The 26226-nt window shown below is 41.7% G+C and overlaps 1 protein-coding gene across 1 annotated transcript in view; it reads right to left on the reverse strand.

Moving 5' to 3' along the window:
* The window catches only part of STAC (SH3 and cysteine rich domain), a 341115-nt gene that overhangs the window by 6933 nt on the left and 307956 nt on the right, over nucleotides 1–26226 (reverse strand). The window contains exons 9-10 of the mRNA XM_040353299.1: nucleotides 14288–14339; nucleotides 5527–5664 (exon numbers count right to left, since the gene is read on the reverse strand). Of these exons, the coding sequence (XP_040209233.1) occupies nucleotides 5527–5664; nucleotides 14288–14339 (190 nt within the window). The remainder of the gene's footprint in view (nucleotides 1–5526; nucleotides 5665–14287; nucleotides 14340–26226) is intronic.

Raw genomic sequence — 26226 nt, forward strand, 5'->3', positions numbered from 1 at the left:
TTTTAACATAATTGAATAATTGAAGTAAATATTCAAATAATTTATTGCGCAAAGATTCTCTATTCCTTTAGTATACAGGCCTCTAAGTTTCCCTCTATAAGCAACATTTGTTTCACCTCTGCCTCCTGCATACATGCAATAAAAATGTTTTTCCTTTCCAAAATTATTTATTATTTTCACTTCTAAGGCCCCATACACACGATAGAATCCATCCGCAGATAAATCCCAGCAAATGGGTTTCTGCGGATAGATCCTATGGTGTGTACACGCCAGCGGATCTGTTTCCGCGGAGAAATCTCCTCTGGGATGGATTCCAGCAGATCGGATATTTGCTGACATGCACAACAAATCCATCTGCTGGAATCCATTTCAACGGATGGATCCGCTCGTCTGTACAGACTTACCGGATCCATTCGTCCAAAGGGATTCCCCGCACGCGTCGTAATGATTTGACGCATGCGTGGAATTCCTTATATGACAGCGTCGCGCCCGTCGCCGCGTCATAATAGCGGCGACACGTCATCGCCAGAGGATTTCAGCGCGGATTTCAATGCGATGGTGTGTACACGCCATCGCATAGAAATCTTCTGAAATCCTCGAGAGGATTTATCCGCGGATACGGTCCGCTGGACCGTATCTGCGGATAAATCCTCTCGTGTGTATGGGGCCTAATGCTTTGGGACAGTCCAAGCACATCAAGGAAATTGGTTGAAATTGGGTCGAGTGTATACTTTACAAATATCAGTAGCCATTTATAGTTCACAGCTTTAAAGATGCAGCAGACCCTTTTATGATTTAACCTACTGATCCTTTTAGAACTACTTGATGTGAAAGACAATTCCAGACGTTTACATCCCTTAAGCCCTGTATACATGATCGAGATTTCCGGCGGTAAAAAGTCCACTGGGAATCCCGGGGGGAAAACCGAGAACCTGTGCGGTAACTTTCCCCCTGTACATACCAGAGGTTTTCCCCGTCTGGAAAACTGCCATGGAGCATACACACGGACAGTTTTCCCAGCCAAAAGCTGTCATGGCAATTTTCCAGATGGGAAAACTGGTCGTGTGTACGAGGCTTTACAGCATAGAACCCTTCATATACAGTAAATAGAAGATAAACATATTTTATTCCTAAACAGGGCTGCCATCGGGGAGGTACAGCCCATACACTTGTAAAGGGCCCCAGTGTCTTGACAGGCCTGGCTGCCTGGTGGTGATGGGAGAAGGCAGGTGTGGGTGCAGAGGAGCTCCATGGATGCCTCTGTATAAGTGTCAGTCGGCAGCTGCTGCTGCTCTGTCTCATTAAGCTCACATCGAGCACTTTGCTGCCACCTCTGGCAACTTCCTGCATGTGCACTCATCGTGTGAGCTGCCTGTAATGTGTCCTAGACTGCAGCTCCTCTCTGTGTCTCTGCCACATGTGAAAACAGGAGCCATGACTAGGAAGACCACCTTACAAGTAAAGGCTGTTGGACAAGTAAAGGGGGGTGGGGGTGGTGGCTGTATACATGTGTGCCTTTGTTTGTATCTGCGTGTGTGTCTGAATGTGTGTCTGAGTGTGTGCATGTCTGTGTGTACATGTGTATGTGTACATGTGTGTGTGTGTATGTGTACGTACATGTCTGTGTGTATATGTGTATCATTATATATATATGTGGGGGGGGGGCTGTGAGCCCACAGGCGTGAGGGGGGCTGTAAGCGTACATGTGTGAGAGGGGCTGCGAGCATACAGGTGTGAGGGGGTCGTGAGCATACAGGTGTGAGGGGGGCTGCGAGCGTACAGATGTGAGGGGGCTGCGAGCTTACTGGTGTGAGGGGGGGCTGAAAATGTACAGATGTGAGAGGGTCTGCGAGCATACAGGTGTGAGCGGGCTGCAAGCGTACAGGTGTGAGGGGGCCCCGAGCGTACAGGTGTGAGGGGGCTGAGAGTGTACAGGTTTGAGTTGGGCTCTGAGCATACAGATGTGAGAGGGCTGAGAGCATACAGGTGTGAGGGGGCTGTGAGCGTACAGGTGTGAGGGAGCTGAGAGCATACAGATGTGAGGGGGGCTGCAAGCATACTGGTGTGAGGGAGGCTGCAAGCAAACAGGTGTGAGGGGTGCTGTGAGCAAACAGGTGTGAGGGAGGCTGCGAGCAAACAGGTGTGAGTAGAGTGTAAGCACACAGGTGTGAGGGGGGCTGCGTAAGTGTAAGCACACAGGTGTAAGGGGGCTGAGAGGGGGCTGCAAGCATAAAGGTGTGAGGGGGTTGTGAGCATACAGGTGTAAGGGGGCTGCGAGCATACAGGGGTGAGGAGGCTGAGAGGGGGACTGAGAGCATACAGGTATGAGGTGGGGCTGAGTCACTGAAGCACTTGGTGGGATGGCTAGTGGGCGGATTTGGTGGGACAGCCAGGGGATGGGCCCTGGGGAATGTTGGTGGTCAGGCCCAGGCCTAAAGATGTGTAAGGGGCCCACAGTTTCTGATGGCTTCCCTGTTCCTAAAGAACACATGGGATTATTTTCCAGAGGCAGAAGGAGCGTTTGTATATAGAAGATTACAAGTCTCATCTGCCACCATGGCACATGTATGTAGGTTCATACCACTGTACAGACCTGGGGCTGGAGGGATAGTATGCAGGAGCCTTTGCATTGCACCTGTGATGAGCTGATCATGGGTGCAATACTTTTGCAGGCTCTAATGCTATTTTTTTTTATCAATGTACATTTCCTTTTTTTTTTTTATATGGGTGCATTTATGATTTTTTTACATGGGGGTTGAAAATTACTTTATTTCTCAATGGTATGAAGACAGAAAAGGGGAAATTATTTAATAAGGTGCCTGGGAGAACCTCAACTATGAAAAAAATACTTTACTTTAAACTAATAGAATTAGGAGAAATTGAGGTGGGTATGGTCCCCATATATATATATATGTGTGTGTGTGTGTATATATATATATATATAGATAGATAGATAGATAGATAGATAGATATAGATAAATCTATCTATCTATATATATATATATATATATATATATATATATATATATATATATATATATATATATATATATATATATATATATATATATATATATATATATATATATATATATTGTACAGGACACCATGGTTGGATCCTGGATGGGTGCTATATAGCACTGATATTTGGGTTATGGTCCCTTTAAGGGAAGTGTGGTAGTATGTATTTAGGGGGTCACCCAGGATGGGTGAGGAATTCCCAGGAATAGCCTTAATCAGGAGAGGACTGACTCACAGTTCTCTCTGTGCTAATAGAGAGATATGTGGTACCCGGAATTTTGGCGGCTCTGAAGTGATATTCGGGTGGGAAAGAGCCTCCACCCCTAACTACAGGGATTCCAGCACACACAAGGCCTCCAGGAAGCAGCTCTTAAAGGACAGGAAGTAGTGTTAGGTGTGTTGGTGAGGAGGAGTTGGTGAATACACTGTCTTGGAGAGCTGTGAGTCTGCTGGAGGCTGCTAAAAGATTCAACAAGGACTGTTAAAACATTGGGGTGAAGACCCATCTATGAACTGTATGTGCCTTTTTACTTTTACTTTGTGCTGAAGATAAGCAGACTTTAATTTGTATTTTTGTGCTTGTGTGCTGCTGGAAGCCTTATTTTTGATTTGCTTACTGAAAATAAAAGCCTTTTTGTTTAAATTGTAATGGTTTTTGCACTCTGTCCTGTGGAGTTATAATCCCCCAAACTTTACAACTGGTGGAGAATGCGGGCAATTGGGATGGAGGAAGTCAAGTACCTAGGTTACATTGTGGGTAGAGGGCTGGTGAAGTCTCAAATTAGTAAGGTAGAAGCCATACAGTACTGGCCTTGTCCCCTAACAATGAAGCAGGTCAGAGCATTTTTGGGCATAGTTGGCTACTATCGGAGGTTTGTCCCCAACTTTGCCACCATTGCTGCACCGTTGACTTGACCAAAGGCAGAATGTCGGTGATGATAAAGTGGAATGCCGATGCCGAAGAAGCTTTTCAGAAGCTTAAGACGGCATTGTGCCAGCATTCGGTGCTTGTAGCTTCAGATTTTGCTAAGGATTTTGTAGTGCTGATAGATGCTTTAAGCAAAAGGGTTAGGAGTGGTCCTGTCTCAAGAGATCAATGGGGAACAGCACCCCATAGTTTTTCTGAGTAGGAAGCTGACGAGAGTGGAGAGAAACTACGCTGTGGTGGAGCGGGAGTGTCTCTTGACATCAAGTGGGCTTTGGACTCTGTACAATATTTTCTTCAAGGTAGGAGGTTTCGCCTGGTGTCAGACCATGCCCCATTGACCTGGATGAGACAGAACAAGCACACTAATGACAAGGTGGTTCCTTTCTCTCCAGGAGTTAAATTTTGTGGTAGAGCACGGACCCAGGAGACAGCATCAGAGTGCCGATGTTCTCTCCTTCGTCCATTGTATAATGTCGAGTGGTGCCTCCAACACCTCCGCGTTCAGGCAGAGGGGGAGGGATATGTACAGGACGTCAAGGTTGGGTCCTGGACGGGTGCTATATAGTGTGGTAGTATTCAGGGGGTCACCCAGGATGTGTTAGGAATTACCAGGAATAGCCTTAATCAGGAGAGGACTGACTCACAGAGAGATATTTGGGACCCGGAATTTCGGAGGCTCTGAAGTGATGTTCGGGTGGGAAAAAGCATCCACCCCTGACTATGACTACAGGGATTCCAGCACACACAGGGTTAAGGGCCTCCAGAAAGCATCTCTTAAAAGACAGTAAGTAATGCTAGGTAAGTTGGTGAGGAGGAGTTGGTGAATACACCTGTCTTGGAGAGCTGTGAGTCTAATGGAGGCTGCTAAAAGATTCAACAAGGACTGTTAAAACCTTGGGGTGAAGACCCATTTATGAACTGTATGTGCCTTTTTAATTTGTGCTAAAGATAAGTAGACTGTATTTTGTATTTTTGTGCCTGTGGGCTGCTGGAAGCTTTATTTTTGATTTGCTTGCTGAAAATAAAAGCCTTTTTGATTAAAGTTTAATGGTTTTTGCACTCGGTCCTGTGGAGCTATAATCCCCCAAACTTTACAATATATAACAAAACTGAAACACTTTTAATTCAACCACAAATTGCACAAGGGTACTGCTTTTGAATAGAAGAAAACTAAACATGAAAAGGTTTGATGAATGTAAAAGCTGTGAAAATTTAGAATGGACATCTGGATTGCTACAAAGAGGACTTAAAAAAATATTTTCTTCTTAGAGAAAAGTGAATCATGCTTCATAAGGGTTTTATTTTGCCTTCCTCTGAATCAGTTAGAGATGATACATTCTGGGGACACTTTGTTTTTTGGTCTATCTAATGTAACTAAAATGTGACTCTATTTTCATTAGTGATAACAATATATAAAACTCCTGAATGTCAATGGCAATACTGTACGTAAGAACAGCAAAATCTAGTATCTGAGATTCTTTTACCGCAAAGATATACGATTTAATATATTTTTAATATAGCTGAAATATTTAGAAATTGTATATTTTAACTTGTTTACAGATTAGAGATTTATGTACCTGATTTTCCTTAAGTGTAATCTGCCCTTGTTCTTTGCATCCAATAAATGTTCTTGTGCAGCGATAAAGACTCTCATTTGTTTGTACCTTTTGTACAAAATTTGCTGGAAAATATCCAATTCTCTCTTCTATTCTACCCTGTAAAAAAAAGCATTCAGGATATTTCAAAATTATTTTTAGTATGGGCCAGAGTGTCATGCAGGCTAGTTAATGCAGTGCTCTTTCTGTATCGTTACAAAAACAAATTGTCACATAATACAGGGTTGTGAGAAGGATAAGGGGATTATATCGGTGCCTTAACAAGTCACAAAACGTATTTGAAACAAACAATATTTTATTCAATACAACAAATGGTTAATAGCAAGGACAATAAATTAAAAATAATAATAATAATAATTATATCACAAGGCTAGAGTTGAGCGGACACCTGGACCCGAACCCGAACTTTGAAAAAAAAGTTTGGGTTCGGGACCGAACCCGACCCGAACTTTGACCTGAACCCAAACCCCATTGAAGTCAATGGGGACCCGGAATTTTGACTACTAAAATGTCTCTAAAAAACGAAGGGAAAGGGCTGGAGGGCTGCAAATGGCAGCAACATGTCGGGGAGAGCATGGCAAGTACTCTGAAAATAAATGTGGATAGGGAAATAACTTAAAATAACATAAAAAAAATAAAAATAAAAAATAAAATAATTTTGACCTAGGAGGACGAGGTCCATATGTAGTAGGAGGTTGAGGTGGATGTGGTGGTGTAGGTGGAAGCGGGGGTGGAGGAGGAGGAGGTAGCCAACACAGCAGGTTTTGGTTTTTAATTGATTTATTTTTTAAATTAGGGTAAACCCCAAAAGAGTGAGAAAGATCTAGGGTTGCTACCTCATCCCTTTAAACCTGAACACAGAGTAATTACACAGGTTCTGGGGCTAATTTAATGTCGATAAGGGGTTAGGGTTAACCCTAACCCTAAGTTTAAGGGGGCATAGCCGTCATTCAGTACGTGTAGGCGTGTGCACACATACTGCTTCACCATGTTGCTGAAATGCTGCCTCCTGCTAAAACGTTCCATATCAGCTGGTGGTGCTGTTTGTTGTGGCATGCCGACAAAGCTTTTCCACATTTCGGCCATGCTAACCCTGCCTTCTGAGCCGGTGCCCCTGCTGCATTGGCGACCTCTTCCTCCTCCTCTGCCTTCGCCTTGTGCTTCCACTGTGCCCCCGCTGCCAGGTGGGAATTGCACCAGCAGCGCGTCTACCAGCCTGCGCTTGTACTCGTGCATCTTGCGATCATGCTCCAGTGAGGGAATTAAGGATGGTACATTGTCCTTGTAACGGGGATCCAGCAGCGTGGCCACCCAGTAATCAGCACCTGGTAAAATGTCCGAAACACGCCGGTCGTTGCGGAGACACTGCAGCATGTAATCGCTCATGTGTGCCAGGCTGCCCAGAGGCAACGAAAAGCTGTCCTCTGTGGGAGGTGTATCATCTGTGTCCTCTGTATCCCCCCAGCCACGCACCAGTGATGGCCATGAGCTGGTCTGGATGCCATTTTGCTGTGAACATGGTTCCTCCTCCTCCTCCATGTCTTCCTCCTCCTCATCCTCCACCGCGTCATCCTCCAGAACTGTGCCCTTGCTGGACAATTGTGTACCTGGCCTTTGTTGGTGCACGAAGTGCTGGTGCAGTGCTGGTGAAATATGCAGAGATTCACCTATATCATTCTTTCCCTATAGCAAGAAGCAGGAACCTAGCCCTAAACAATGTACTGCACAGACAGTATATCACAGGGGACAGGTGGAGTGCTGGTGAAATATGCAGAGATTCACCTATATAATTCTTTCCCTATAGCAAGAAGCAGGAACCTAGCCGTAACAATGTACTGCACAGACAGTATATCACAGGTGACAGGTGCAGTGCTGGTGAAATATACAGAGAGTCACCTATATATTGCTGTCCCTATAGAAAATAGCAGGAACATGTCCCTAAACAATGTACTGGACACACACAGTATATCACAGGTGACAGGTGCAGTGCTGGTGAAATATGCAGAGAGTCACCTATATATTTCTGTCCCTATAGCAAATAGCAGGAACCTAGCCCTAAACAATGTACTGGACAGACACACTATATCACTAGTGACAGGTGCAGTGCTGGTGAAATATACAGAGAGTCACCTATATATTTCTGTCCCTATAGAAAATAGCAGGAACCTGTCCCTAAACAATGTACTGGACACACACAGTATATCACAGGTGACAGGTGCAGTGCTGGTGAAATATGCAGAGAGTCACCTATATATTTCTGTCCATATAGCAAATAGCAGGAACCTAGCCCTAAACAATGTACTGGACACACACAGTATATCAAAGGTGACAGGTGCAGTGCTGGTTAAATAGGCAGAGAGTCACCTATATATTGCTGCCCCTATAGCAAATAGCTGGAACCTCTCCCTAAACAATGTATTGGACACACACAGTATATCACAGGTGACAGGTGCAGTGCTGGTGAAATAGGCAGAGAGTCACCTATATATTGCTGTCCCTATAGCAAATAGCTGGAACCTCTCCCTAAACAATGTACTGGATACACACAGTATATCACAGGTGACAGGTGGAGTGCTGGTGAAATATGCAGAGATTCACCTATATAATTATATCCCTATAGCAAGAAGCAGGAACCTAGCCCTAAACAATGTACTGCACAGACAGTATATCACAGGGGGCAGGTGCAGTGCTGGTGAAATGGGCAGAGAGTCACCTATATATTTCTGTCCCTATAGCAAATAGCAGGAACCTGTCCCTAAACAATGTACTGGACACACACAGTATATCACAGGTGACAGGTGCAGTGCTCATGAAATATGCAGAGAGTCACCTATATATTGCTGTCCCTATAGCAAATAGCAGGAACCTGTCCCTAAACAATGTACTGGACACACACAGTGTATCACAGGTGACAGGTGCAGTGCTGGTGAAATATGCAGAGAGTCACCTATATATTTCTTTCCCTACAGCAAGAAGCAGGAACATAGCCCTAAACAATGTACTGGACAGACAGTATATCATAGGGGACAGGTGGAGTGCTGGTGAAATATGCAGAGATTCACCTATATATCTCTCTCCCTATAGCAAGAAGCAGGAACCTAGCCCTAAACAATGTACTGGACAGACACACTATATCACAGGGGACAGGTGCAGTGCTGGTGAAATATACAGAGAGTCACCTATATATTTCTGTCCCAATAGAAAATAGCAGGAACCTGTCCCTAAACAATGTACTGGACACACACAGTATATCACAGGTGACAGGTGCAGTGCTGGTGAAATATGCAGAGAGTCACCTATATATTTCTGTCCATATAGCAGGAACCTAGCCCTAAACAATGTACTGGACACACACAGTATATCAAAGGTGACAGGTGCAGTGCTGGTGAAATAGGCAGAGAGTCACCTATATATTGCTGTCCCTATAGCAAATAGCTGGAACCTCTCCCTAAACAATGTACTGGACACACACAGTATATCACAGGTGACAGGTGGAGTGCTGGTGAAATATGCAGAGATTCACCTATATATTTCTGCCCCTATAGCAAATAGCAGGAACCTGTCCCCAAACAATGTACTGGACACACACAGTATATCACAGGTGACAGGTGCAGTGCTGGTGAAATATGCAGAGTGTCACCTATATATTTCTGTCCCTATAGCAAATAACAGGAACCTGTCCCTAAACAATGTACTGGACACACACGGTATATCACAGGTGACAGGTGCAGTGCTGGTGAAATATGCAGAGTCACCTATATATTTCTTTCCCTACAGCAAGAAGCAGAAACCTAGCCCTAAACAATGTACTGGACAGACAGTATATCACAGGGGACAGGTGGAGTGCTGGTGAAATATGCAGAGATTAACCTAGATATTTCTCTCACTATAGCAAGAAGCAGGAACCTAGCCCTAAACAATGTACTGGACAGACAGTATATCACAGGGGACAGGTGGAGTGCTGGTGAAATATGCAGAGATTCACCTATATAATTATTTCCCTATAGCAAGAAGCAGGAATCTAGCCCTAAACAATGTACTGCAAGACAGTATATCACAGGGGGCAGGTGGCGTGCTGGTGAAATATGCAGAGATTCACCTATATATTTTTGTCCCTATAGCAAATAGCAGGAACCTGTCCCTAAACAATGTACTGCACAGACATTATATCACAGGGGACAGGTGGAGTGCTGGTGAAATATGCAGAGATTCACCTATATATTTCTGTCCCTATAGCAAATAGCAGGAACCTGTCCCTAAACAATGTACTGGACACACACAGTATATCACAGGTGACAGGTGCAATGCTGGTGAAATATGCAGAGAGTCACCTATATATTTCTGTCCCTATAGCAAATAGCAGGAACCTGTCCCTAAACAATGTACTGGACACACACAGTATATCACAGGTGACAGGTGCAGTGCTGGTGAAATATGCAGAGAGTCACCTATATATTTCTTTCCCTATAGCAAGAAGCAGGAACCTAGCCCTAAACAATGTACTGGACAGACAGTATATCACAGGGGACAGGTGGAGTGCTGGTGAAATATGCAGAGATTCACCTATATATTTCTCTCCCTATAGTAAGAAGCAGGAACCTAGCCCTAAACAATATACTGGACAGACAGTATATCACAGGGGACAGGTGGAGTGCTGGTGAAATATGCAGAGATTCACCTATATATGTCTCTCCCTATAGCAAGAATCATGAACCTAGCCCTAAACAATGTACTGGACAGACAGTATATCACAGGGGACAGGTGGAGTGCTGGTGAAATATGCAGAGATTCACCTATATATTTCTCTCCCTATAGCAAGAAGCAGGAACCTAGCCCTAAACAATGTACTGGACAGACAGTATATCACAGGGGACAGGTGGAGTGCTGGTGAAATATGCAGAGATTCACCTATATAATTATTTCCCTATAGCAAGAAGCAGGAACCTAGCCCTAAACAATGTACTGCACAGACAGTATATCACAGGGGACAGGTGGAGTGCTGGTGAAATATGCAGAGATTCACCTATATATTTCTGTCCTTATAGCAAATAGCAGGAACCTGTCCCTAAACAATGTACTGGACACACACAGTATATCACAGGTGATAGGTACAGTGCTGGTGAAATATGCAGAGAGTCACCTATATATTGCTGTCCCTATAGCAAATAGCAGGAACCTGTCCCTAAACTATAAGATGCAGATCTCACAGAAATAAACCGTGCTGGTGTAGATTTGTGAAGCAGGATAATACTATCTGACACTCTCCCTCAATCAGCAGCAGCCTGTCCCTACCCTAGCTAAAGCAGACTGACGAGCCCTAAACGATGTAATGCACAGTCCCTAAACGGTAAGATGCAGATCTCACAGAAATAAACAGTGGTGGAGTAGATTTCTGAAGCAGGATAAACCTATCTGACACTGTCCCTCAATCAGCAGCAGCCTCTCCCTACACTAGCTAAAGCAGAGTGACGACTGTGCTGTGTGCCTCTATCTGATATAGAGGCTGGTCACATGCTGGGTCACATGCTGCACTGGCCAATCACAGCCATGCCATTAGTAGGCATGGCTGTGATGGCTTCCTAGTCACACTAGTAAAACAAATGGCGATTGGCTGCCGTGCAGCGCGCCATAACATAGCTGAACTCCGAACCCGAACCCAAACTTCTTCCAATTATTCAGGTTCGGGTACAAAAAAAACCCAAAGTCCGTACTGAACCCGAACTTTACAGTTCGGGTTCGCTCAACCCTACACAAGGCTTGTTCTGAAACCTTTATGTAATTGCTCTTTACTAACTGACTGTGTTTATTCAATAGACTGTAATAAATTCACTGAATGAATCTGACACCCCTGCGGAAGGCAATGATTTGCCGAAACATGTTGGGATATTGTGATATAATTTTTTTAAATCAGTGTTATTTTTAATTTATTGTCCTTGCTATTAACCAATTGTTATATTGAATAAAATATTGTTCTCATTTACTACTGTTTCAAATACTTTTTGTAACCAATATAATCCCCTTATCCTTCTCACAACCCTGTATTACTCTATAGGGATGAGGTGCCGTATCTAACCGAGGACACACCAATCACTCTTTTTAAATTGTCACACAGGACTGGACTCCCATAAAAAGCAAATGGGACAATTTTGACAGCAGTGAAAAACTCAGATCAAAAGTAAACTGGGTGGCTATTCTGAATAGTACTTTCCCAATAGGGCTATGATGTCACACAGATTGTGTTAGAAAGAGCTTTTACTATGACATATTTGCACATTTGTTCTCAGTGCTTTAACCTCTAAAACACTGAATGCCTAACACTCACCAAACCCCTTTACTAAGCCCTAACACTAAATAGCTCCTATTATACCCAACATATTTGAGGGGCCTTCTGACATTTTTAAATGCTGGAAGAGAACTGGTAATTAGTCCTTTGGACCACTTTCCCTGTCCACTGATTGAATCAGGTTTACCCACCAAACTGCAGCTCCCTGGTCAAAACCAGCCTAGATCAAACAATTTACCCTGTGATGTGACTCATGCAAGTCAATTCATTCATACTTAAAAGAGAAGTATGGAAAAAGATTTTCTGTGCTATCCTTCTCTTCTGGGTCATGGGAGTGCAGAAATCAATGCTTTTTCTGATTATGCTGACAGCTGGTTAAAGCAGCCTGATGGCTTATGTCGCAGAGGCGGTCAGGCTCTGCAGGAATCCCAAAATAATGTCAGGATCCATCCAGATGCCTGATGAGCAGCTGGCTCAGCCTCTCAGCATACCATGAGAGCCTGAGCCAGCTATTTCCTTCCCCACCACATCTCAGAGCTCCAGTAAGTGCTGGAGGGACAGAGCAAAGAGCCAGTGACTGACAGTCACTGCTGTCTGCTCAGAGTATTCTGAGGACTAAACGATCAGCGGTCATATGATCGCTTAATTCTAGGTCTTAGAGCCGTACTGATGCTTCAGCCAAATAGGTGAGTATGTATGTTTATTTTTGCGATTCCACACTTCTCCTTTACAGGGGAACTAAAGGCAAAATGTTTTGCCTCATTTTGGATAAGAAGGCTTACCCCCTGTATGGTTTTTGCATTTTGTGTTTCATTGGGAAGAATTCCCTTCACTTCCGGTCCCTTAGCCAAAACAGCAAGTGAGAAAAAACCCTCTAAGGTGAGAGAATACCTGGTTGTCTCCAGTGTCACCAAGACTAGTGTCCATATTGGAAGATATCCCCCACTATTCCCGTTATGGGGACAGCGCAACATTTGGGATTTTCTTTTACTTTCATTTTTGGAAATAATGGTAAATAGAATAAAAAGAGGGTGAATCTCCCTAACAGGGGCACAGACAGCAATAAAAACCTGACAGGTGTTCTATTCCCTCTTCACTCTATGCGAAACAAAAAAAATGTTTTACTTTTAGTTTATATGTCACAATCTGTGTTTATCAGTGCCTATTAACCCCTAAAAGTGACATTTTTGGTATGCAATATTGACTAAAAAAATAAGATGCCCCTTCAAAAAATTTAAATTTTTTTAGTATTCATTTCAAATTGTCTATATATATATATATATATATATATATATATATATATATATATATATATTATAGTGTCAAAAGTATTGGATTCCTTACCTTTACACGCCTATGAACTTTAATGGTATCCCAATCTTAGTCTTTAGGGTTTAATATTGAGTTGGCCCACCTTTTGCAGCCATAACAGCTTCAACTTTTCTGGGAAGGTTCACAATGTTTAGGAGTGTGTCTATGGGAATGTTTAACCATTCTTCCAGAAGCACATTTGTGAGATCAGGCAATGATGTTGCACGAGAAGGCCTTGCTTGCAGTCACTCTAATTCATACCAAAGGTGTTCTATCAGGTTGAGGTAAGGACTCTGTACAGGCCAGTCAAAATCCTCCACCCTAAACTCGCTCATCCATGTCTTTATGGACCTTGCTTTGTGCACTTGTGCACAGTCATGTTGGAACAGAAAGGGGCCAACCCTGAACAATTCCCACAAAGTTAGGGAGCATGAAATTGTCTAAAATGTCTTGGGATGCTGACGCTTAAGAGTTCCCTTAACTGGAACTAAGGGGCCAAGCCCAACCTCTGAAAATCAACCCCACATCATAATCCCCCTCCACCAAATGATTTGGACCAGTGCACAAAGCAAGGTCCAAAAAGACATGGATGAGTGAGTTTGGGGTGGAGGAACTTGACTGGCTTGAACAGAGTCTTGACCTCAACCCGATAAAACACCTTTGGGATGAATTCGAGTGGCGACTGCGAGCCAGACTGCAAACCAGGCCTTCTCGTCCAACATCAGTGCCTGACCTCACAAATGCACTTCTGGAAGAATGGTCAAACATTCCCATAGACACACTCCTAAACCTTGTGAATGGCCTTCCCAGAAGAGCTGAAGCTGTTATAGCTGCAAAGGGTGGGCCAACCCTGTGGACTAAGACTGGGATCCCATTAAAGTTCATGTGCTTGTAAAGGCAGGTGTCCCAATACTTTTGACAATATAGTGTGTGAGTGTGTAAATGTGTGTGAGTGTATATTCACCTAACTAATTTCTAAATCCTAATATATAGTGTGGAGTACATTATCTTATATGAACAAAGAAATTACATAAATGTTTTGTTTCATTTCTACTTCACTATTCCCTTTTTGTGTATAAAAACACTATTTATAGATGTGTCAACATATTTAATATTTTTTAATATTACCTTCCACCAATCTTCGTTTGAATCATCCAATATAGTAATTATATCACCTGGCCTGCCAAATAAAAACATAAATAAAACTTGTTTGAATACAGATGCACATATATTTAATCTCATGTATAATTATGATATATATAAGAAAATATGAGTGGCCTCTTGATGAAGTCGGTAATGAGTACATTATTACTACTATTGTACTATTGTAGGATATTTTCAAATATATATAAATGCCACTGTCATTAAAGGTAGATCCCATTGCTTTTGCATTTGCGTTATAAAAGAGCGCAAGCAGAAATCACACATTTCCTGAAACTGACACTCCCCCCAAAGAAAATCATCATTATCTCTTGGTGTTTTAATGTTTTAAGTAAAATACATATATATTTGTTCTTCAATTGTTAACTTCACCTTTTTTTCCGTTATAAGAGAGAATCAAATAAAATTCATATATCAGGGATAAGCCAGCTGTTAAACTCAAATGAGACAGAGGGCCAAAATAAAAATAACTTTTCAAATGGCAATATTCAATCCACTGATGGCAGCTCCCATTAAATTCCAGTGCTGCTAAAACACTTTCCCGTCTTAACAAATGCAAGTAACAATATTTTCAAATACAGCTATTAGTATGTATTTAATTATGCAAGGGAATGTAGATTTTATGAGCCGTAATGCAGTCTGAGACATCTGTGACATTAAGTTAAAATGGAAAAAGAACTGAAAACGCTGAAAGTGCTGAATGTTGGCCAAAGAACACCAGTTTGAAATGTTGTCCTAATATATTGTCAACTCTCGATACAACATATTGGCTGAGGAAAAGATGGTCAACAGGAGGAACACAAAATCTGCAGTCTTATGCCACGTACACACGACCGTTATTCATGTCATGAAATAAAAACTAAGTTTTTCTCGATGTGATTCCTCTCAAGCCTGCCTTTGCATACACACGATTGTGATAAAAAATGCTCGAGCAAAGCGCGGTGACGTACAACACGTATGACAGCACTATAAAGGGGAAGTTCCATTAGAATGGCGCCACTCTTTGTGCTGATTATGAAGCGTACACAGCGCCATATTTCACGACGAGATAAAAGACGATGAGAAAAAATAGAGCAGGTTCTAAATTTTTAATGGCCATTTTTCTCGTCAAGAACAATGCTCTAGAGCCTACACACGATCGTTTTTCACGACCAATTAAAAAAAATTGCATTTTCTCATCATGAAAAACGGTCGTGTGTACTCGTCATTATGTTAAGACATTATGTTCTATAAAACCGAGATATTGTCTGGGGAAAAAAAGAAGCAAAGCCACTGCATTTGTTCTTCTCTTTGCACAATAATTACAATTGTATCTGCCTAAGTTTATACTTTTACCTTGTTTGTGCTAAAGCTATGGCTGGAACTAATTTGTGTGTATAAATTACAACACGATTGTTGAATGAACCATAACATTTGTGTGGTTTCTGTCTTTCTTGATGTGCCTATTCTGGTCCATTGTTTGTCAGCTTAAACACTCATAAAAAAAAAAAAAAAAAAAATACATCTATATACAGTATGTAAAAGCAGGATATTTTTGTTTAAGCAGGCATGTGTGTGTAAAAAATTGCAATAAGGAAACAGCTAGGTTAGGAAAAGCTTTTTTTGTGTCTATTACTTATGATATACTATTTTACATAACCTTAAGATTTTTGCAACACAAAATACCTTCCACAGACTTAAAGTGAAACTAACAGAGAACATTATAAACATTGGAGAGAAAAATAAAATGATAAAAAGATAAAATGAAATTATGGTAGTAATTCTGTATATTAATAGGTTCTTTGATGAAGGTCTGTTCACACCACTGCAATAAACAAAAACAAAAAAAAAGGATTGGTGGTGTTTGTCTAATTCTTTGGATGCACATAGAAGTGAAAAGACTCTGCTGGCACATGGTAAATGAGTTTTAATCATAAATATTTGAGCGTCAGCTTAACTTTTTAAATTGAAACACTAGGGCCATGAATAAATTATACAAATATTTCAAGTAGCAACTTTTATGTGGTGTTCTAAGAAAGATCCCTTTTATGTATTTACTAACACTTAGAAAGTTACAGTTACAGACAAATAACAAGTGCCAAGTTGCTTGCATATTTATCTAAGTCATTATTTTTGATACAAACAAATTAAAACATCAATGCTGTTTGACAGTATCAGTGCACAGTTTTATAAAAGTTCTATGCCTATTTAACAACTTGATAAAAAAAAAAATTTTTTTTAGCTAGGAACTTAGGGCCAGATCCACAAAAGGGATACGCAGGCGTATCTGCCGATACGCCGTCGTATCCCTGTTTCTATCTATGCGGCTGATTCATAGAATCAGTTACGCATAGATATTCCTAAGATCCGGCAGGTGTAATAGTTTTACACTGTCGCATCTTAGGATGCAGTACCGCGGCCGCCGCTGGGGGCATTTCTCGTCGAAATTCCGCGTCGGGTATGCAAATTAGCACTTACGGAGATCCACAAAGGTTTTTCCTTTCGTTATGTCTCCGTAAGTGTTAGTTTGCCGTCACAAAGATAGGGCTGCTTTTACAAAGTGTAAAGTTAGTACACCATGTAAAAGTATACCTGTCTTTCCCGCGTCGCTGACAAATTTCTCTTTAAATTTTTTTTTTCACCCGTTGCATCTCTTTTTTACCCGTCGCAAAACTCGGCACAACGTAACGTAACGCAAAGCACGTCGGAAAAATCGCATCGGGAGCATGCGCAGTACGTCCGGCGCGGGAGCGCGCCTAATTTAAATGGGACTCGCCCCATTAGATTGGGCCCGCCTTGCGCCGGACGGATTTAAGGTACACCGCTGCAAATTTCAAGGTAAGTGCTTTGTGGATCGGGCACTTAGGTAGAAATTTTGCGGCGGTGTAACTTAAATCGGAATATATAAGTTGCGCCCGCTGGCTGTGGATCTGGCCCTTAAGCCCAGATTCACAAAGGAGATACGACGGAGTATCTCAGATACTCCGTCGTATCTCTCAGAGTATCTATGCGACTGATTCAAAGAATCAGTTACGCATAGATATCCCTAAGATCCGACAGGTGTAATTGTTTTACACTGTCGGATCTTAGGATGCAGTACCACGGCCGCCGCTGGGGGGAGTTTGATTCGTAAACCAGCGTCGGGTATGCAAATTAGGAGTTACGGCGATCCACGATGGATTTTTGCGTTCGCTACGTCGCCGCTAGTCTAGTTTCCCGTTGCAAAGTTAGTCGTCGTTTTGGGTGCCTTAACTTTACACAGCCCATGTTAAAGTATGGCCGTCGTTCCCGCGTTGAAATTTAAAAATTAACGTTGTTTGCGTAAGCCGTCCGGGAATACGGAATTATGCTACGCGCGTCGTCGGTCGAAAAAATGACGTCACGTCGCGCAAAGCACGGCAGGTAATTCAAAAGGGAGCATGCGCAGTAGGTCCGGCGCAGGAGCGCGCCTAATTTAAATGGCACACGCCCCTTTGAATTACGCGGGCTTACACCGGAGGCCACCAGCGTAGTTTTCATCGCAAGTGTTTTGTGAATCAGGCACTTGCGATGAAAACTTGCGGCGGTGTAACGTATCTACGATACGTTACGCCGCCGCACTTCTACCTGAATCTAGCCCACACATTCCACGTTAATAAGTATGCTACCAAATTGACAGAGGATGCCCACAAAAGTTTGCTAAAATCTGAGATTCCTAGGTCAGTTTGGATCGTACTATACCACCTGTTTCCAAAGTAATAGGCTAGGGATGTAAATTTAGAACATATTCTTTCCTATGATTCTTCTTTCTGCTCCAAATATAAGGATTCCGCATGTTTGTTTTATACTTTCTCATTTGAACTATGGATGTAAAATTATGATATCAGCATTGAAATGTATATGTTGACTGGACGTATTCTAGATGCAACTTTTTGATAATTAATCTCTGTTGGCTCCAATATCAGTGTATTAAGCCCTGTACACACGATCGGATATCTGATGGAATCTAATTTGATGGATTTTTTTGTCGGATATCCGATGAAGCTGACTTTCATCAGTCTTGCCTACACACCATCAGTCTAAAATTCTGACCGTGCCAAAACGCGATGACGTACAACACTACGACGAGCCGAAAAAAAATTAAGTTCAATGCTTCCGAGCATGCGTAGATTTTTGTCCGATGGAGTTCCACACAGACGATCGGATTTTTCTATCGTTTTTTTTAATCCATAGGAATAATTTAAAACATGTTCTATTTTTTACACCGATAGAAATAAAAACGATTGGGCTCACATACGATCGGTTTGTCTGATGAAAACAGTCCATCGGTCTGTTTTCAGCAGACAAACCGATCGTGTGTACACGGCTTCAGTGTACATTTTTGTGTAAAATTAAATTACAAGCAAAAAAGTGCAATCAGCGCAAAAATTAATAACCAAACCCCCTGTATGCAAGCTGAACACTATAGAAAACACAAAATTCTAGTGAAAAATCATATAATAAGGAAAAGTGAAGTGCAATAATAACCAAATAAATAAATAAAGTAATAAATGTGCAAATCAATATCCAATATAACATATTAAATATGTTAAGCATGTGGCAAAAGTGAAAAGGTCCATATTGATCCACCAGTGCTGAAGAATTCACAAATTGTGACAATCCCTCTACCATAGGTCTCTCTAGGTACTCTCACCTTCCAGCATGGACCCCTGAATCACCAGGAAGTCATGTAAGCAGATAAGCCGAAGATCAAATGCCTCAGAGTGAATCCTCCAAATATTGCTTAGAACTCCAAAGAAAGCAATCTCCCTTAAGCTCAGCAGACAATGCAGGTATGCAAAAATAATATAAAGGAAGAATCTAAGTGCTCTCCGTTTTGAGTATAAACAAGCATTTATTTAAAATTAGCACAGGCTACTCACATGGCGGCTGAAACCAAACAGCATGTTGTAATCACATAAGTACTGTAGATAGCAGCGGGTGACGTCATACGTAGCTGCCTCCCCCGTACGCGTTACGTTCTGGACAGAACTTTCTCAGTGGGGCGACTGCTATCTACAGTCCTTATGTGATTGCTAAATGCTGTTTGGTTTCAGCCGCCATGTGAGTAGCCTGTGCTAATTTTAAATAGATGTCACAGATCCACACACTCAGTACACCAAGCACCACTGCACCACTGTCCCTGTCCCCATAAACATCTGTCAGTGTCCCATCACATCTGTGCCAGTGCACAAAACATCTGTCAGTGTCCCATCACATCTGTACCAGTGCACAAAACACATGTGAGTGTCTTATCACTTCTGTACCAGTGCACAAAACATCTGTTACAGTGTCCCCATAAACATCTGTAACAGTGCCCCATCACATCTGTACCAGTGCACAAAACATCTGTCAGTGTCCCATCACATCTGTACCAGTGCACAAAACACATGTGAGTGTCTTATCACTTCTGTACCAGTGCACAAAACATCTGTTACAGTGTCCCCATGAACATCTGTAACAGTGCCCCATCACATCTGTACCAGTGCACAAAACATCTGTCAGTGTCCCATCACATCTGTACCAGTGCACAAAACATCTGTCACAGTACCCCATCACATCTGTACAAGTGCACAAAACATATGTCACAGTGTTCCCATGACCATCTATACCAGTGCAAAAAACATCTGAAATAGTGCAATAGTGTTCTATTGTGACATCAACATCTGTCAGTGTTTGTCGGTGGACAATCAACATCTGTCAGTATACAAGTGCTCAAAAACATCTGTTAGTGTACCAGTGTCCAATCAATAAATAAAACATTTAAAGCAACCCAATTCCCTGGGCTTGCATGCAAAGGCGAATGCACGTGTTGGTCCTGTACACATACGTAAACAGTGATCCCACCAAACGTGAGAGAGCAATAATTCTAGTACCAGATCTCCTGTGTAACTCTAAACTGGTAATCAATGAAGGCTTATAAAGCCTCACCTATGGAGATTTGTAAATACCAAAGTTTTGTGCCATTTCACAAGTGTGCATAATTTGAAAGCGTGAAATGTTTGGTATCTATTTACCCGGCGCAACACCATATTTTATATGTTGCCTAAAATTTGGGTATTATATTGTCTCTGTGTGCATTGAAATTCATTAAAATGTATTTATGCGTTAGTGTGTAAAATTGTGTTTGAAAAACTGTCGCGCAAATACCCTGTGACATAAATATTAGCAAAACCCACCGTTTTATTCTCTAGGGCCTCTGCTACAAAAATATATAATGTTTGGGGGTTCTAAGTAATTTTCAAGAAAAAATACAAAAAGTGTTGGAATAAGGTCTGGTCTTAAAGTGGATAAGCAGTGGCCGCTGGTGCTAAGACTTTTGAGGGGGGGGGGATGCAAACAAACTCCCCATCAATTGCAGCCTCACTGTGCCCATCAATTGCAGCCACTGTGCCATCAAATGCAGCCACTGTGCCCCATCAAATGTGACCACTGTGCCCCATCAAATGCAGCCACTGTGCCCATCAAACACAGCAATTGTGCCCATCAATTGCAGCCACTGTGCCCATCAATTGCAGCCACTGTGCCCATCAAATGCTGCCACTGTGCTCATCAAATGCTGCCACTGTGCCATCAAATGCTGCCACTGTGCTATCAAATGCAGCCACTGCACCCATCAAATTCCGCTACTGTGCCCCATCAAATGTTGTATCCTGGCCTAGGCCAACAAGGCCTAGGGCAGCACTTTGCAGGGGGGCAGCACGAACAGTGTCTCCGCTGGCTTGCGCTACACTGTTAGGAAAATTAGTTTAGTTTAAATCGGCCGCACTGCTTTCAGTATGTGGGCGGTTGGCATTCTGCAACTGTGGGATTTAGGCTTCATTTCCACTGGCGTTTTTACAGCCACTGTTGTTAGGCTTTTTTACAGCTTAAAAACGCCTGTCCATGTTTATTTTGTAAAAAAAAAAAAAAATAATTTTGTGAGCTGCAGCTTTAAAAATGCAGCGGTCACGTTTTTGAGCGTTTTCGTGCGTTTTTGAGCGTTTTCGCGCGTTTTTGAGCGTTTTTTAACGTCTGGCGTTTTTACAGCTCTACTCTGGAGCTTCAGAACGCTCTGGTCCTGCGTTTTTTTTACAGCTCAAAAACGCCTATGCCATTTGCAGCTCAAAAACGCCTATGTGGGCATGATGCCATAGAATAACATGGACAGGTGTTTTTAAGCTGTAAAAAACGCTCAGAAAAGTGGCTGTAAAAACGCCAGTGGAAATTAAGCCTTACCATCCCTGTCCAATTGCAGAGATTTCCCTTTGCTTCCTGTCCCATAGCCAAACAGGAAGTGAGAGGAAATCTATGCAAATTAAGGGAATCCATTGCCCCCCCCACCCCCCAGGCCATCAGAACTAGTGTCCCCACTTGAAAATTTCAGGGTGGGTCTTAAACTGTAAGGGGTGTGGCCTTGACAGGAAGGGGTGGGTCATATTTAAATTAGGGGGTGCACAAGTTTAGTCAGGCCTAGAGCAGCACAAAACCTAAATACATCCCTGTTGTGACCCCCACCAGCTTGCCAACTGCCCGGACGCCTGAATAGGGGGTGGTGGCGGTGCCCATCGATAGATTCATGCAATGCATAAATCTATCTATTTTCATAAAGGGGGGTGGCTGGAGAGAGGTACAATGAACACACCGCCACTGATTTTGCACCTCTTTATTTGGCTAGGCTGTGAAAATGTCTCACACATATGGTATCGCTATACTCAGGATGAGTAGCAGAATGTGATTTGGGGTGTAGTTGTAAGTATGCCTATGCCATGTGTGACTTGTTAATAACTTAATATGACATTTTTGCGAATCAAATAACTAATTAAATTCTTCATATTCCAAAGAATTGTGGAAAAAAATTACAACTTCAATAAATTCGCCATGCCTCTTACTAAATACCTTGGATGGTCTACTTTTCAAAAAGGGGTAATTTGGGGGATATTTGTACTCTATTGGCATGTTAGAACCTCAATAAATGAGAGGCTGTACATCACGTATGATCAATTTTCAGAGATTTGTACTATAGCTTGTAGACTCTATAACTTCACACAGACCAAGTAATATACACTGAAGATGGGTTTTTTTTACCAAAGAAATGTAGCAGTATAACTTTTGGTCAAAATACATTAAGAAAATTACTTATTTGCAAAATGTTATAACAGAAACTAAGAAAATGCATTTTTATATCAAAATGTTTCTTGGAAAACCTGGTGGCGATTAAATACCACCAAAAGAAAACTCTATTTGTGTGAAAAAAATATACAAATATTATGTTTACAGGCAGGAAGGGGTGAAAGTGTCCAGTATTGAGGTGGTTATGTGGCCAGGCTGTGAAAAAGTCTCACACATGTGGTATTGCCATACTCAAGAAGAGTAGCAGAATGTGTTTTGGGGTGTAGTTGCAAGTATGCCTATACTGTGTGTGAGAAATAACTTGTTAATATGACATTTTTGTGAAAAAAAATCTCCTTATTTTCCAAAGAATTGTGTGAATAAATGACAACTTCAAAAAACTCACCATGCCTCTCATACCTTTGACCTCTACTTTCCAAAAGAGGTAATTTGGGGGATATTTGTACTGTCTTGACATTTTAGGGCCTCTAGAAATTAGGCCTTCAGTACATCCGGTGTAATCAATTTTTAATGATTGTAGACTCTAACTTTCACACAGAAATTATATGGGTTATTTTTACCAAAGAAATGTAGCAGTATAAATTGTTTTCAAAATTTATGAAGAACAAATTATTTGCAAAATGTTATAACGGAAACTAAGAAAAATGCTTTTTCTTTTCAAAATGTTCAGATTTTTTCATTTGTAGCCCAAAAAATTAAAAACAGTGGTGATTAAATACCACCAAAAGAAAGCTATATTTATATCAAACAAAATTATGAAAATTTAATTTAGGTAATTCTCATTCTCAGAGAGCACTGAAAGCTGAAAATTGGCCAAGGGCAGAAAGGGGTGAAAGTTATCAGTATTAAGGTGGTTAAATAATGTATTCAGTTATTTCCTGATATCAAGGCCTAGGAAAATTATGTTGTAAATCTCAGGAGACTTTAAGAGGGGAGGGTTTTTCTCAGCTAAATACACACTCCTGCTTGCATGCTTTAGCTAAGGCTCCTTTCACACCTGTGCAACTTTTCCTGTGACTTTGGACATCAGAGTCGCATGAGAAGTCGTACCCCATGATTCCCAATAATAACCATTCATATATGTGCGACTTCAAGTCGCACTGACTTCAAAGTAGTCCCTGTACCTTTTTTGGTCCGACTTTCATGCGAGTTGAGGTCCATAGACCTCAAGCTTACACAAGCATTCCCTGAAATCGCATCAAAATTGGGGCTACAAAATCACTGTAAGATCGCAGCAAAATCGCGTGACTTTTAAGTCGCGGAAGGGTGTAAGTGGCCTAAGGGAAATGGATTCCAGGAAGTAAGTGATACATCATCTGCCCTTACCCAAGATGTCCATGGCCAGATATGCCAAGGGGTGTTTTTCAAAGTGATTTTGCAGCAAAATAAAGCATGGAGACATGAATGGATGGGTGAGTTTGCTTTGATTATTAAAAATGTATTAAATAGCGTTTTGTAAATCCTACATTGCGCCCTGAAGTTTTTGGCCTATTCATGTGCTGTGCTACCCATATATATTTGTAGCTATTGCCTTTCAGATAAGACATTCTAATGTATGTTTTTTTGTTTACAATTTTTTTTTATTGGGTACAAAATGTTGGTACAAAGAGTGTTATCATATGCCAAGAGAAGTACATTACATGTGGTTTGCAAGTAAGGAAGATTATCATACATTGTACAATAGTTGATAGATAGATATACTCAGTTTTAGTTGGTTAACAAGTTAACAGTAATATCCTTGAATGCCATAAACAATTTCTATTGCTCAATGATCTCTGATATCTAGTGATATTATTCAGGATTGAAAAAGTTTTTTTATTATATAAATGATTCGTATTGTTTAATGTGTGAAATATTTTTTCCATAAGATTAATATTGTTAATGCTAATTTTCAGATGTGCTAGAGGTACTGATGAGGATTTACAAAAGGAATGATCAGCCAGTGTATTGCTACACATATTGGGCCAGATTCACAAAGAGATACGACGGTGTATCTACAGATACACCATCGTATCTCTGATTTTTACTGGTCCTATCTATGCACCTGATTCATAGAACCAGTTACGCATAGATAGGGCTGAGATCCGACAGTGTCACACTGTGTTACACTGTCGGATCTTTTTTTGGATTTAAAAATGGCGCCGGGGGCGTTCCCGCTGATTTACACTGAATAATATGTAAATCAGCGAGATACGCGAAATTCACGAACGTACGCGGACCCGACGCTGTGTTCTTACGTCGTTTCCGTAGCGCGGTACCCGTCGTATACTTACCCCTGCTAAAAGCAGGGGTAAGTATTGTTAAGTATGGCCGTCGTTCCCGCGTCGAATTTGAAATTTCCTACGTCGTTTGCGTACGCCGATTCACGAACACGCGCGTCGCAAGTCCCGCTCACGTCGCAACCACTGACGTCCTATTGACGTCAGTGGGAGCAATGCACGCCGGGAAATTCCCCGGACGGCGCATGCGTATTTAAATCGGCGCGGGAGCGCGCCTGATTTAAATAGTACACTCCCCCAGCCGCGGAATTAGAATTCCGCCGGGGGAGTTAGGATCCGCCGTCGCAAGTTTGGAGGTAAGTGTGTTGTGAATTTGACACTTTCCTCACAAACTTGCGAGGGCGGATCTTAAAACACATAGGTTACACGGATCTAAAGATCCGCTAACCTTTGTGAATCTGGCCCATTGTGTAGATCAGTCTCCTATAATGGATGGAAAGTCCAATGATAGTGGAGAATAGAAAACAGTTGTGGAGAGTGAGACTTATATTATTATCTGAGATTTGGGATGCAAATGTTTCTAATATATGTGTGAATAATGAAAAAGTGATACTACAGCGCTAATGTGGTAAATACAAAGGAAAACAATAACAAAGATAATCAGATAATTAAAGCTGCATGCATAAAAAGTAGTGTACTATACTAATAAAAACTGTGATGTGATGTAATAATGCGCTGAAATCAACCCTCAATGCTTATACAGTGAAAAAAAGATGAAATATATAAATTATATTCATGAACCTAAATATATAGGTACTGAGTGAGTGATCGCACTCACGAATCCTATGGAAAAAACAAACGTGCAGCCTCGCTCAGTGTAGCGATCTCCTCATGCGGTGTCCGACACCTTCGATCGTGTGGGGGAGGAGCCGAGTGGAAATTTCTAATAAACTCACATTAAAAATTAAGAGACCACAGATGATACATCAGTGTATTAATGGGCAAGCGGCAGTACAGTTTTAAATAGCAGGACTAGCCTGAAATACATTAGAGAAAACTTAGGGAGGTGTTTTTCTGCAAGAATTAAGAGACTGAAAATGATAAAGCAGTGTAAAACCTGGCAGCATTAAAACATGAAAAAATAGGCAGCAAAAAAGGAGAACAGTACTGTATAAGCGGTGTCCTCAAAGAGCAGTAACGCTCTATAGAACTTTTGTGAAATGCAGGGAAAATATCACAAGTTCAGGGTGTACTTGATTCAGCAACTCCATATTAAATGGAAAGTATCTGTATTGTAACAATAGAAGAAAATTGATCCTGCTCTTAGGTCTCGTACACACGACCGAGAATCTCGTCGTAAATGAGGCCTCGTACACACGACCGAGAAACTCGACGGGTGAAACACATCGTTTTGCTCGTCGAGTTCCTTGTGAAGCGGTCGAGAAACTTGACAAACCAATTTTCTCCATTCCCGTCAAAGAAATAGAGAACATGCTTTCTTTTGGCTCGTCGAGTTTCTCGACAGCTTCCTCGACGAAAATGTACACACAACCGGTTTTCTCGGCAAAAAAATATCTC

Source organism: Rana temporaria, chromosome 5 (assembly GCF_905171775.1).
Source record: "Rana temporaria chromosome 5, aRanTem1.1, whole genome shotgun sequence".
NCBI lineage: Eukaryota > Metazoa > Chordata > Amphibia > Anura > Ranidae > Rana > Rana temporaria.